This window comes from Hippocampus zosterae, chromosome 9, assembly GCF_025434085.1.
Source record: "Hippocampus zosterae strain Florida chromosome 9, ASM2543408v3, whole genome shotgun sequence".
NCBI lineage: Eukaryota > Metazoa > Chordata > Actinopteri > Syngnathiformes > Syngnathidae > Hippocampus > Hippocampus zosterae.
In genome coordinates this window covers 5,098,498-5,112,997 of record NC_067459.1, presented here as the reverse complement: position 1 = coordinate 5,112,997, position 14,500 = coordinate 5,098,498, and the positions used below count along the sequence as shown (strand labels likewise).

At 43.1% G+C, this 14,500-nt stretch overlaps 1 protein-coding gene across 1 annotated transcript in view; it reads left to right on the top strand.

Annotated features, from left to right (window-relative positions):
- Nucleotides 1-14,500, top strand: part of csf1a (colony stimulating factor 1a (macrophage)) — a 30,872-nt gene that overhangs the window by 7,350 nt on the left and 9,022 nt on the right. The window contains exons 2-4 of the mRNA XM_052075294.1: nucleotides 6,953-7,066; nucleotides 7,884-7,946; nucleotides 14,017-14,187. Coding sequence (XP_051931254.1) covers nucleotides 6,953-7,066; nucleotides 7,884-7,946; nucleotides 14,017-14,187 — 348 coding nt within the window. The remainder of the gene's footprint in view (nucleotides 1-6,952; nucleotides 7,067-7,883; nucleotides 7,947-14,016; nucleotides 14,188-14,500) is intronic.

The window sequence follows — 14,500 nt, the reverse complement described above, 5'->3', positions numbered from 1 at the left end:
GCCCATCACTTCCTCATCACCTCTGTTACCTTCCCCTACATGACCATTTAAGTCTGCTACAATCAATACTCTCTCTCCCCTGGGAGTGCTCTCTGTCACTATATCCTTCTCATTCCAGAACGTTTCCTTTTCTTCTCAAAGCCCACTTGTGGTGCATACCCACTGACTACATTCATCATCACACCTTCTATCTCTAGCTTCACGCACATCAACCTGTCTGACTCTCGTTTTACTTCTACTACATGTCTATCATATTTTTCCTTTATAATCACCCCTACTCCGTTCCTCTTCCTATTTAAACCATGTTAGAACAGCTTGTCGCCTCCTCCAATGTTTCTAGCCTTGCTGCCCTTCCACCTTGTCTCCTGAACAAACAGAATATCTACTCTTCTCTCCATCCTGTCAGCTAATTCTCTGCCTTTCCCTGTCATTGTACCTACATTCAGAGTTCCTAACCTCAGACCAATACTTCTAACCTTCCTCTTTTCCCTCTTTCTCTGCAACAATCGTCCTCCTCTTCTTTGTCCTTTTTTCTTTGACCAACTCTATTCCAATTTCCAACAGTACCCTGTAGATGAACAGCACTGTTGGCGGTCGTTTTTATCCTGGGCCCAGACCGATCCAGTATGGAAATCGTTTTATCAACTTGCATGTTCGTTTTGGCAAAGGTTTTACGCCGGATGCCATTCCTGACGCAACCCTCCCCATTTATCCAGGCTTGGGAACAGTGTACCCCCAGGGGAGGGCACTGCTCCCTAGTGGCTGGGATAAACACAAAATACTGGATGTGTATTTTCTCTATATACTTGACAGCGAACACGGAGCGGATTTTGCTTGGTTGTAATTTGTGATGTCGTCATATCGTGGGCCCGCGATTCAAATTTTGCCTCTAACCCAACCCACACACACTGCTCGAATGTTAAGTGGAGTTTTGGCGCATTGCTGAGAATGCCTGTGCTCATCTGCCTTGGTTGTTTATCATGTTCTTGGGATTTGTAAGTTTTCTCTTTCAACTTTTATTTTGATGTTGCTCTTGACTTTGACTGGCACATTACCAACCATTATGCGAACTTAATTAGCCAAGAGATGTTTGGAATTGTGACTGAAATTACAACAGGACTGCAGTTTTGTTTTTTGCTGTATGTTTTCTTCTGTGGTTTGTGGTTTATGTCACTTTCTCATGCATGCTTGACACTGAACCTGCTGGATCCAATTTAAATTTATGCCTCCCGTAAAGCCTGCATCTGCAACCCTGCTTCTATGTGTCGGATCATCTCAGGCACCTCTTTGTACAATCTCCCTTGACTGCTTGTTTTGATACCTCTGCCTAGGATCATGATCTGCTGTTCCAGTCTTTGTATAACCATTGGTAGAGGATCTGTCTTTATTAATAGGTGTGATTATACCGTATGTCTGAGGAATCGGGCTAAGTAGTTTTCTATTGGAGATAATGGCTTACCTAAATGAGACTTGTCATAAGCAAAAACAAGATACTTGAAAAATCTCAACATCATTTAAGACACATGACAATTTCACATTTCGGTATCTGGCCACCAGGCCTTGAATTTGACACCTGTGTTCTAGCCCTTTGTCATTTTCAATATTATGTTCTAGTCCTGAGTGTATACTGCTTTGTTTTCTATTGTTAGCTTTGTTTTGTTATTGTTATCCGAAGTGTTTGTTTTAGTCATTACTTTTCTTTTCCTTGTCATTTTGAGAAAAGAGTGTTATTTTCTCTTTTCTTTTGTGAGCTCTTTTTGTTAGTAGCATGATGTAGCTCTCGGTTGTTCCAGCGATTGGTCTTGCACTTAGTCGGTCTCACGACCTGATTTGTGATAATAAATTAGATACGCTCCTGGTCTGCATTTTTGGGATTGACTCCTGTTCCGGATTCGTCCGGAACCTGAACATGCTAACTCTTCTATGCAGACGTCTGACTGATTTCTTGGGTGCAACCACCAAGGATGCATGAGTCATTGATTTCTGAGGCTGTTCCTGATTCTCAGATTGTGGAGTATTCATGAGACAAGAATTCCATAAAATCAATTTGTAAAATATGTCACACTTTAATTGTAAAATGAACTTTAGTGGATCCAGAAATTACAATAATCGTCGTGAAGGAGCCATTGATTTTAAAAATAAATAAATAAATTGTCACAAACTGAACGCATGTTTGGAACCGGTGCAAAGTGAGTGAGTGTTGAAGACAGGCGAGGCCAAACGCGACCAAATACATTAATTTGATTAATAACAGGGTGGCCCGGTGCTCAAGTGGTAAGCATGCCGACCTCACAGTGCAGAGGTGCAGGGTTAGATTCCGGCTCCGGCCTCCCTCTGTGGAGTTTGCATGTTCTCCCCGTGCCTGCGTGGGTTTTCTCCAGGTACTAAATTTTTCTCCCACATTCCCAAAATATGCATGGCTGTTTAATGGAACACTCCAAGTCGTCCCTAGGTGTGATTGCGAGTGTGACTGGTTGTGCGTCTATCTGTGCCCTGCGATTGGCTGGCAACCGGTTCAGGGTGTACCTCTCGCTACTGCCCAAAGTCATGCTCCGTCATGCCCGCGACCTTTGTGAGGAAAAGCAGATGAGAAAATGGATAATGGGTATGAGTAATAATAATAATAATAATAATAATAATAATAATAATAATATGAAAGTTCACTTTTTGACATCCGTCCCCGAAATGGGTGGGGCACAGTCATCTCAATGAGTGGGCATCGCACCCGTGGTGATGGGTGTGAGAACATATAGGTTTGATGCCTTTAAGTACTTACGGCTCCATTGATGTCATCAGGTGCACTTGCGCTCAGTGTAAAAACTGGCGCATCTTAATTTTCATGCAGGGAGAAGTCCAATTTATCGTGTTTGAAAATTTGGCTGACGGCATTGCGCCATGCTGGACGATTACATGCAGGCCGATTACATGTTATATAACATGTCCCTGAAGCATCTGACAATTTGGTGACAGAAAATATATTTCACCTGAGACCAGGCATGTCCAGCTCCGGGCCTGCAGGGCCACTGTCCTGCCTGTTTTCCAGCTCTCCCGGCTGTAACACACTTGATTCAAATGATCAGCTCATCAGCTTGCTCTGAAGCATCATTAGAACAAACCTGATTATTCGAATCAGGTAGGTTGCTCCTGGGATAGCTGGAAAACAAGCAGTACAGACTTTGGACACCCCTACCTTATTCAGATTCAGAAAACTTTATTTATCCCTGTGGGGCAATTAAAGCTTGGATACACTAAAAGCAGGTCTGAGTTGTGGCCAGAGGAGAAGAGGGGAAAATTAAATAATTTACCACATTTTAATCATGTGCAACCGATGTACTTGGTTTTCATTGTGGCATAATGTTGCAAATGGAGATGTTGACATGACTAAGAGACAATTGGCAAAAGAGTTGTTTTATTGCAAATGATATACAACACATGAAAAAGCAATGAAAAAATACAATAAGTGGTTTCATGTGTCCTTTATTCTCTGTCAAGTGGGAATAGTAAATTCTGGAGTTAACCAGAAGTGGTTGCTCAGCGCAGCCATCAACCTCCCTTCGCCCGCACCAATGCATATGCCACATGATAAATCTGTTATGATCTATTATTACATTTGGTAATAAGTGGAACCATATGTGTGTGAGGCATGATTATAGAATCTGGTTTCAGTTCACGACCTCATTGTGAAATTTCTTTGTCTCCAAAATGTGTACATACATGGGTTAAAGTCAAGTTTTGGTGTATTTGCACCCTTTTACCTTGTCAGGTTTTTTTTTTCTGTCACATATTTTTCACGTATGCAGCATCAATGAGGCTCCTGAGCAATAGCGAATGTCTTAATAAGGTGAAGAAATGAATCCAAGCAACTTGGAATGAGTGATGGAAAATGTGTTATGTGCAGAGCTGCAAATGAATGTTTTGCTCATCAGCCGCTGTGGTGAGTGAGTTTCCGAGAGTTACTAACCACTGACAATGTTCACTCACCACAATTTTTTTGTTGGAAAATTATACTGTATTTAATATAATTCAAGCTGGTGGCACTGATTAGCACATCTGCCTCACAGTTCTGAGGCCTTGAGTTCAAATGTGGACTCCATCCTCTGTGGAGTTTACATGATCTCTCCGTGTCTGCGTGGCTTTTCTCTGGGTAGTCAACATTCCAAAACCATGCAGGGCATGTAAAGACGAAGGTGTGCACGGTTGTTTAAACATGCTCTGCGATTGGCTGGAGACCACCAGCTCAGGGTGTATTAATGAAATATAACGTGTGATCAAATGCCACGACGGTCAACGCCATTTTGCAGTGGCTCATTCATTCAAATCAAATCTATTGGCGATTGGCTGGAGACCACCAGTTCAGGGCGTATTAATGAAATATAACTTGTGATCAAATGCCACGACGGTCAACGCCATTTTGCAGTGGCTCATTCATTCAAATCAAATCTACGAAGCACAATGACACAAAAGTCTTGTAATGCTTCATATTTCTAAATGTTGCTTTTGACTTCGGTCTGTGCCTGCCTGCATGAGTGTGTTGGTATTTGTGTGCATTTTATTTTCATCCAACCATGGGTAGTCAACATTCCAAAACCATGCAGGGCATGTAAAGACGAAGGTGTGCACGGTTGTTTAAACATGCTCTGCGATTGGCTGGAGACCACCAGTTCAGGGTGTATTAATGAAATATAACTTGTGATCAAATGCCACGACGGTCAACGCCATTTTGCAGTGGCTCATTCATTCAAATCAAATCTATGGGCGATTGGCTGGAGACCACCAGTTCAGAGTGTATTAATGAAATATAACTTGTGATCAAATGCCACGACGGTCAACGCCATTTTGCAGTGGCTCATTCATTCAAATCAAATCTACGAAGCACAATGACACAAAAGTCTTGTAATGCTTCATATTTCTAAATGTTGCTTTTGACTTCGGTCTGTGCCTGCCTGCATGAGTGTGTTGGTATTTGTGTGCATTTTATTTTCATCCAACCATGGGTAGTCAACATTCCAAAACCATGCAGGGCATGTAAAGACGAAGGTGTGCACGGTTGTTTAAACATGCTCTGCGATTGGCTGGAGACCACCAGTTCAGGGTGTATTAATGAAATATAACTTGTGATCAAATGCCACGACGGTCAACGCCATTTTGCAGTGGCTCATTCATTCAAATCAAATCTATTGGCGATTGGCTGGAGACCACCAGTTCAGGGTGTATTAATGAAATATAACTTGTGATCAAATGCCACGACGGTCAACGCCATTTTGCAGTGGCTCATTCATTCAAATCAAATCTACGAAGCACAATGACACAAAAGTCTTGTAATGCTTCATATTTCTAAATGTTGCTTTTGACTTCGGTCTGTGCCTGCCTGCATGAGTGTGTTAGTATTTGTGTGCATTTTATTTTCATCCAACCATGGGTAGTCAACATTCCAAAACCATGCAAGGCATGTAAAGACGAAGGTGTGCACGGTTGTTTAAACATGCTCTGCGATTGGCTGGAGACCACCAGTTCAGGGTGTATTAATGAAATATAACTTGTGATCAAATGCCACGACGGTCAACGCCATTTTGCAGTGGCTCATTCATTCAAATCAAATCTACGAAGCACAATGACACCAAAGTCTTGTAATGCTTCATATTTCTAAATGTTGCTTTTGACTTCGGTCTGTGCCTGCCTGCATGAGTGTGTTGGTATTTGTGTGCATTTTATTTCATCCAACCATGACTGTGGATGTTATGATCAACAATGGTAAATGGGGTATCACTTGTACAGTGTTTTTCCACCTCACATAATCAAAGCACTTCGCATTGTTATCTTGTTTACCTACTGATGCAAACTGGGGATTCTTGTTCAAGGACACTTCGACATTTGGGTTGGAAAACGGCCACTCTACCACATGTTGTGTCATTGGGCTGTGCCCAGCCTAGCTCCCTGGTGTAGCCATGGCCACCAAGTTTTTGCCATCAAACCGCACCTCAAGGCCAGGCTCGAGAGGGGAGGCCCGGTGACCCATTCCCAGGAATATGAAAATTACTTCAAAATATGTTTTTCTCCATCGTGAGTCTGAGTCATATTTTGTCCGATAAATCATCTACGACCTACCTACTAAGTGACCCTACCAAGGACATCAGCCCCCAACAACTCGGGTTGTGGATACACACAAGCCTCTCCACGATGGTAAAGTGACACCACAAGGAGGTGGCTTTGCTAAATCAGACATCATTAACGTAATCAGTGTCTTGACATACAGTAGATGTCATAAGACAGACCTAAAAACCTCTGAGTTGTGAAGTTTCAGCCAAGTGTGCAAATGCTCGATGTAAGCCTACACATACACGTGTGACCTTATGGGCACTCGGGGCAACGTGGCTAAGATGCCACCATATGGCCCTGGTTCAGGTCACCGTCTGGCAGAGGAATGTAGGCAAAAAAAACCCCAAAATGACCTTTCAGGTTGACAGAGCTTGAAAGAGAATGTGGCAATAGACCCATGGCTGTGGTCACCTTGTGCAACAACCCGACTACCTGAACTGCTCTGTGCTTAAGTAGCCGCCTGTTCCAGTGTGTGTTTGCTGTGTCCGCAACTATGAAGGGTCAAATGAAGAAGTCCTATTCCCCGTATGTGGGTGTAAATGCAAGCAAATGTGATTCTTAAATATGAATAGTAACATACTGAACAATTGAAGCTAATTTGATTTTTTAAAAAATGTGTTTTAAGTTGCCCTTTATATTAAACAAATCCCCCAAATTAGCTCTGATGTGTAAATAAGTTGTCTCTGTTCTTGTTTTTATACTGTCTGACTGTAATATTAAACCAGCCTTTTTGACCAGCTTGTTCAGTCTTCGGTTTCTCTGGAAGCATGCCTTGTGCAATCATAATCGTTCGACAACAATTATATTTTGAGAGACTGCTTGTATTTTACTCACCGTTTGTCCTTTCCTCCTTTAGGCTTGGCATCTATGCTTCTTTCCCATCCTGTGCTTTCACCTTGTAATGGGTGGTGTTCCTGGTCCATGCCGACACTCGGTAACACAGGAGCACCTTTGGATCCTCAATCGCCTGGTGAGAATGATCCCATACTGTAATATGAAAGACTTTCATTAGGCCCATCCGAGACAAGAAGAAGAAGAATGGAAAGACATTTTAAAATAGTACTACATACAGTACTTTGTACATTGTATAATACAAACCTGTTTTGTTCATCAGTGCTTGAAAAGTAGGGCATGTGCCTTTGTTGTCAGTGATTAGCTGGAAACTATTATCAGGTTTACTGACAGTTCTTTCAAGACAAAGCAGAATTTATTTATTTATATACAGAGATGGGCATTTCGTCAGTACTGAAGGTCTCGTCAGTGCGTCAGTGTTGGACACCCGTTTTTCTGATGAATAGTGACCTATTTAAAAACAAAATGGCAACATAAGCACTGACGGGAGTGGATTTTTGTCCATCAGTGTAATCATCACTAAATGATTCAAATACAGAGGCAGGTCTGTCTGTCACTGACGGACGCCCATTTTCTGACAACTGACGGAAACACGCCCCCACCTGTCCTGCGTGTGTTTGTTCGCAAGTTGTTCGTAGTCATAATCAATGTGCAGGTCGCAAATTTCCCACAATGGCGTTTTGGGTTGTTTTTGGCGAGCTTGTATAAATCAATCTCTTGAAATAATGACAGATGAAAGACAGGTGTCCAGGCTGCTGAAGAATGACTGACCAACAACATTTTGCCCACCTCTTTTTATATGAACAGGTTCTGTTCATATAAACCTGCCTCAAATGCAGTGGAATTTATTTATTTTTTTAAGTGATAATGAGGTATGTGAAATGATTTGCAGATTGAGTTTGTAGAACACTAACATCCATTTTCCATTTTTACAGATTGACAATCAGTTGGACCATGGGTGTTTTATAATTTATCAGTTTACTGAACGTTTGAATTTGGTAAGTGGACGTTATCCATGAAACTTTCCTGAGTTTTGAGCAGAAATTGCATTAATTTCCATACCAGATCAGGTGACATATGTTCTGAGACAAAATCTTTGTAAAGTACCACTATGTGGCCAATTTGCATTAAATGTTCACACACTTCAACAGTCTATGCACGCTGATGGCAACAGATGCAAAAGTGGTGGAGGCCACTGTATTTAAAAGAGGGTTTTCCACCTTTGCAAGATTTAGTGATGTGCACCATAAGAAGTTTATGACAGCACTGCAAGTATAAAATGAAGTATAAAGTGACAGAATTGGAAGTGCTAGTGGAAGATACACAAACTTTATTGTCCTGATAATTTGGGGCTAGGCAGCAACTGTAAAAAATATATATATATATATCTTTCTTTAATTTACCCTGCCCTTAGTGCCTGCGATTTGCATAGCATTGCGCATGACAAGTCGGGCCGCAGACCCGATAAACAGTTCTGGGGGAAGCCAGCACCAACTGTCACAATGCAAATGACCCAGAAACAGTGAAATACAGTGTTGAGAAGAGTTTTGTCTTAAGTGCTATCACATGCCTCCGTCTTATGACTGGCTCCGATTCAGTCCTAATATTATCCAGAAGCTCCAAACCTGCTTTGGTGAATAGACAGTATATCTGATTTGTTTTCATTATTATCTTAACCTCACAACATAGACCCTGCTCAAAGTGCTACATTTCTGTGTGAATGACTGCACTCCGACTGCACAACTGGTTGAGCGAGGCAATATACAGGATTTTATTTTTTATTTTTTGACATGTTGAAAATCTAACTGAATTCAGTCAGTTGTGATCAAGCAAATTCATCCACATCAATTCTTTGACTTCAGTATGATGTGATAGTCTGTCTAATGTTGTTGTTGTATTTTTAGTGATAACCTTTACAATATTAGAATGCTAGGGGGCAGTGTTGCCTTGAGGAAGGGGGTATATAGCACGGCTTTTGTGTAATGTGTGGCAGGTGATCCTTCTGTGGGTTAAGGTGGACGGTCGCAAAAATAAAGAGTTCTACGACCATCATACAAGTGGAGTTATTATTCGGATTAACAATGTTGTTAAATGTTAAGTCACCAGATTCTGCCTCTGCTTAGGTCAAAACAACAAAATGGCATAAATGGTCTTTTTCGGATTTAAATCGTATATATATATATATATGAAAATATGAATGACATGCCGGCTCAGACGTCGCCCGGCCAAACAAGGTCTGCGTCAGGTGCTGGGCAACCAGAGCACCTTGATGAAAAATGGGCTACTGGAACAAAGCAGAGATGGGCGACATGGCTCTGTTGGAATGCTACTACTCAAGCAACCCTAGTCAGAGGGGTTACATGCAGAGAATGTGGGCTAAATGGTTACTTCGAAACCCACAGTCATGGTTGACCACAAAACAACTAGTAGCTCAGTGTTACAATATCCACAAACGGCAACTGTTGTCACAACTTGAGATTGATGAGGTACAACGCAGGTTCCATGGTGAAGGGCCCCAGGCTGCCAGATCAGAGGAGGAGGTCATACCAGAGATTGGGAGGCAAGCCCCAATGAATGCAGATGATGAGATAGGGAGGCCAGCCCCAATGAATGAAATGCTGAGCGAGGCAGCAACTGACCTAAAAGCTAAGATCATGGCGAGAATGAAAGCTGTGAAACCTAGAAACCGATTACAACGGCTATGTGAAGTACCACCTGAAAGTCTCATTTAAAGAGTGAATGCAGCACTGAGGGTGATCCCTACCGTAACGATCACGAAAACCAATGAGCTGATATACGCTTCAGCATCAGTGATCCTTGAGATGCTTGGCTATAAGAGCAACCATGGAAGCCATGAGATACGTTACCCACCAGGGAAAAGACGGTTGGAGGCTAAGATCAAGGCGGCTCGGAAAGATGTGAGTCAATTGACGGAGGCCCAGAGAGGTGTGATGAAAAGGCCGATACCCGAGAGGTACATCCGGATGACCATACCTGAGGCACTCGAAACTGCTAAACAAAGGCTCCAAGCCTTGTCCAGCCGCCTAAAGCGGCACACGAAAGAGAATGAGGCCAGACGAATAAACAGGCTGTTCACAACACAACCTGCAAAAGTGTACGCTCAGTGGCAGGGTCCTAACAACAGAGCTGACCCACCAAGACTGGAAACTGGAAGGTACTGGAAAGGCATATGGGAGAAGGAGGTTGCACAAAGCGGCAGTGCACAATATCTGGTGACCCTGAGAGAGCAGCACAGCAACCTCCCTGAACAGAACCCAGTTACCATAACAGTGGCAGACATACAGGAAAGAGTCTCATATATGAAGAACTGGACAGCACCAGGCCCGGACATGGTCCACACCTACTGTCTAAAGAAACTCACAGCACTCCATGAGCGCCTAGCAGTACAAATGAACCAGATGCTGAGGGATGGGACTCACCCAGAATGGCTAACCGAAGGGCGAACGATCCTGATCATGAAGGATCACTCGAAGGGTGCAGCCCCATCCAACTATCGGCCAATAACCTGTCTCTCCACAACATGGAAGCTCATGTCAGGCATCATTGCGGCTAAGATAAGTGGACACATGTATCAATACATGAACGAAGCGCAGAAGGGCATTGGTAGTGATACCAGAGGAGCCAAACATCAGCTCCTGGTTGACAGAACAGTCGCAGTTGCACAGCTTGGATTGATTACAAGAAATCCTATGACTCCATGCCACATACATGGATCACTGAATGTTTGGAGTTATATAAGGTGAACAGGACCCTAAGAGCCTTCGTTGCGAACTCGATGAGGATGCGGAAAACCACACTTGAAGCCAATGGCAAGCCACTTACCCAAGTGTTCATCAAATGTGGCATATACCAAGGTGATGCACTCTCCCCACTGCTGTTCTGCATAGGACTGAACCCCCTAAGCCAAGTAATCACCAAGACAGGCTATGGATACCGCCTCAGAAATGGAGCTACAATCAGTCACCTCCTCTACATGGATGACATAAAGCTGTATGCTAAGAGCGAAAGGGACATAGATTCCCTGATCCACACAACCAGGATCTACAGCAGCGACATCGGGATGTCATTCTGGCTTGAGAAATGTAGTCGGATGGTGACTAAGAGAGGAAAGGTAGTCCTCACTGAAGGGGTCTCACTCCCTGAAGGAACAATACCAGACATTGAGGACAGCTACAAGTACCTTGGTATACCACAAGCCAATGGCAACCTCGAACTGGCAACAGGGAAAGCGGCTACGGCCAAATACCTCCAGCGAGTGAGGCAAGTCCTAAGAAGCCAGCTCAATGGCAAGAATAAGACCCGGGCAATAAACAGCTATGCCCTGCCAGTGATCAGATACCCTGCAGGAATAATAAGGTGGCCAAAGGAAGAGATTCAGACCACGGACGTTAAGACCCGAAAGCTCCTAACCATACATGGAGGGTTCCATCCCAAATCCAGCACACTGAGACTGTACACAAGCCGAAAGGAAGGAGGCCGGAGACTAGTGAGTGTGAGAGCCACTGTCCAGGAGGAAACATCCAAGCTCCATGAATACATCAAGGAGAAGGCTCCAACGGATGACGTACTCAGAGAATGTCTCAGACAATGGGGAAAAAGAAGAGGAGGCGCTGGAAGAGGGACCATCATGGGAGGACAAGCCCCTACACGGGATGTACCACCGGACCATAACTGAAGTGGCTGATCTCAAGAAGTCCTATCAGTAGCTAGTGAAGGCTGGCCTGAAGGACAGCACAGAGGCACTCATCCTGGCTGCTCAGGAGCAGGCCTTGAGCACCAGAGCCATCGAGGCCCAGATATATATAATATATATATATATATATATATATACGATCCAACACATAACTGCAGGGTGTAAGATGCTGGTAGGGAAAGCCTACATGGAACGCCATAACCAGGTGGCAGGCATAGTCTACCGAAACATCTGTGCGGAGTATGGACTGGAAACCCCAAGGTCAAAATGGGAAACACCTCCGAAGGTGGTGGAGAATGACAGAGCGAAGATCCTGTGGGACTTCCAGATCCAGACTGACAAGATGGTAATGGCGAACCAACCAGATATCGTGATCATAGATAAAGGGCAGAGGAAAGCCGTTGTAGTGGATGTAGCGGTCCCAAGTGATGGAAACATCAGGAAGAAGGAACATGAGAAACTCGAGAAATACCAAGGGCTCAGAGAGGAGCTGGAGAGAGCCTGGAAGCTAAAGGTGACAGTCGTGCCTGTGGTGGTCGGAGCACTCCGGGCAGTGACCCCCAAACTAGATGAGTGGTTGTAACAGATCCCGGGAACAACATCGGACATCTCAGTCCAGAAATGTGCAGTGGTGGGAACAGCAAGGATACTGCGCAGAACCCTTAAGCTTCCTGGCCTCTGGTAGAGGACCCGAGCTGAATGAGGGACGGACACCACCCGAGGGGTGGGATGAGGATTTTTTTTTTTTTTTAATGAATGAAAAAATCCGTGATGCACTGAAGCCGCGGATAAACGAACCGCGAAATAGCAAGGGATCACTGTATTTGATCACGTATTCTTTGACATTTTAGGGGAAGCCGAACTTCCCTTGCAGTCCGAGAGCAATCACCACTGTTAGATACGAAATGATCCAACGAAGCGATTGCTGATTGTAAATTTTGCAATTTCTTTTCCCTTTTTTCTTTCTACACTAACTATATGAAGTGTCAAATAAGTGTGTACTCATTCTTATGCACTATTGGAATAAAAATAGAGTACTCACACGAATGTGTGTGTGTGTGTGTGTTTATATCTGAAATCAAATTTGCTACAGTGAAAATCCCCTATTGTGTAAAATGTCTTGCTGCAAACATGATTTCGTTGTGGAGGAGTTTCACTGTACCGCCAATGTGGAAAGTATCAACACAAGCCTAGAGTACACTCTTGCGGTTTAATGTGAAAATAACGTGAAGTGATAAAGTGTGTAAATCATTTCACACATAAATCACTCCAAAGTACAAATCGCTCCCCAAGCCAAACTATGAAAAAAATTGCGACTTATAGTATAGCCTAAAATGTTGGCTGTTTTTATCTTTATTGAATGGCCACTCGATCAGGGAGAGCAAGGAGAACCACAGCCTGTGTTGTTGTCTCTGGTTTCACATGCGAAACATCCTGACAGCTCATATTCCTTTTGTAACTGAGGGTTTTGCACTTTGTTAGTGGAAGAGGCAAGCACACGTTGGCTTTAATTATCCCGCTCCAAGTGGAAAACCGAAAAACTGTGTTTTCAAAGGCAGATTGTACTGTGCAGAGCACCAAACGGTTCTTAGTTTTACTGTACACGGCCCCATCCCTACGACATGAACATGTACATTTTGGCTACCAAAAATGCTATTTCACATTTAAAGATGAACATAACAGTTATTGCCTCTTAAAAAAGAAATTTAAAAACTCAGGACATATTGCAATGGGGTTAACACCAAAATGTCTGATAAAATTTGTGTATGTAGCCACAATGGGATGCCAGAGTTTGCATGGTCTCCTGTCACATTAAAAACCGGTGAAATCATCAGCATTCCTTTTGCACATATATTTGGAACAAGGCAATTTATAGCTAAAGAAAATAAATGACGACAACTCGTGTGATTGCATAGTGCGCTGTAGCTAGGCAGAGAGGACTGTTTCCCTCACCTCAAGCTTTTTATCTGTGGTTTTATGCGATCAGCAAAAGAAAGCATCAAATGCACAAACATCTTGATGGGTGGACTTGGCCCGCCTATGGATCACCCCTGCACCTGGAAAAAAAACAACTTTGCCTATCCATCATGGCTATTATTGGATTCAAATATAATTCAGTACAAAGCACAGAGCATGTAACTAAATTTATTATTCTTATTGGAGAGCCTCACCTGACCACACATCCCTGTAAAACGTATGACTAAGCTCCAAAACTAAACAAAACTACTGTAGTGGCAGATAAAATGACGAGTTGATTTCATTGTATTGGTCTTCAGTTCAAATATCCTGCCAAAATGTTTTCCAAGTGCCTTGATCTTTTTTTGTGGTGCTTATTTGTTCATCGTGTGTTACAGAGTAAAGTTTGTTATGTCAAAGCAGCCCTTCCACAAGTACTTGAGCTTCTGAGAACACAATTCCATTATGGTAGGAATTCAGACAACAGAAGATATGTCAACACTCTGGAAAAAGCAATCTACCATCTTTACTCCCAAGGATGTATCTCGGAAATAAATGAAGAGCTTGAGGTAAGAATTTCATACAAGCGGATTGACTAATTCCAGTGATGATAAAAAAAAAAGAAATAAAACGGAACACCCCCCCCCCCAGACATACACAAACTTACATATTTACTTGGCACGAATTATCTGCAATTTTAACAAATTGGCCCAGATGTTATTCAATCACAATGTATGCACTTGTAACCCAAATAAATGTGGAGTTTGCATGTTCTCACGGTGCCTGCGTGGGTTTTCGCTGGGTACTCCGGTTCCCTCCCAAAAACATGCCTGGTAAGGCTGGATGAACCCTCTAAATCAGGGGTGTCCAAACTTTTTGGAC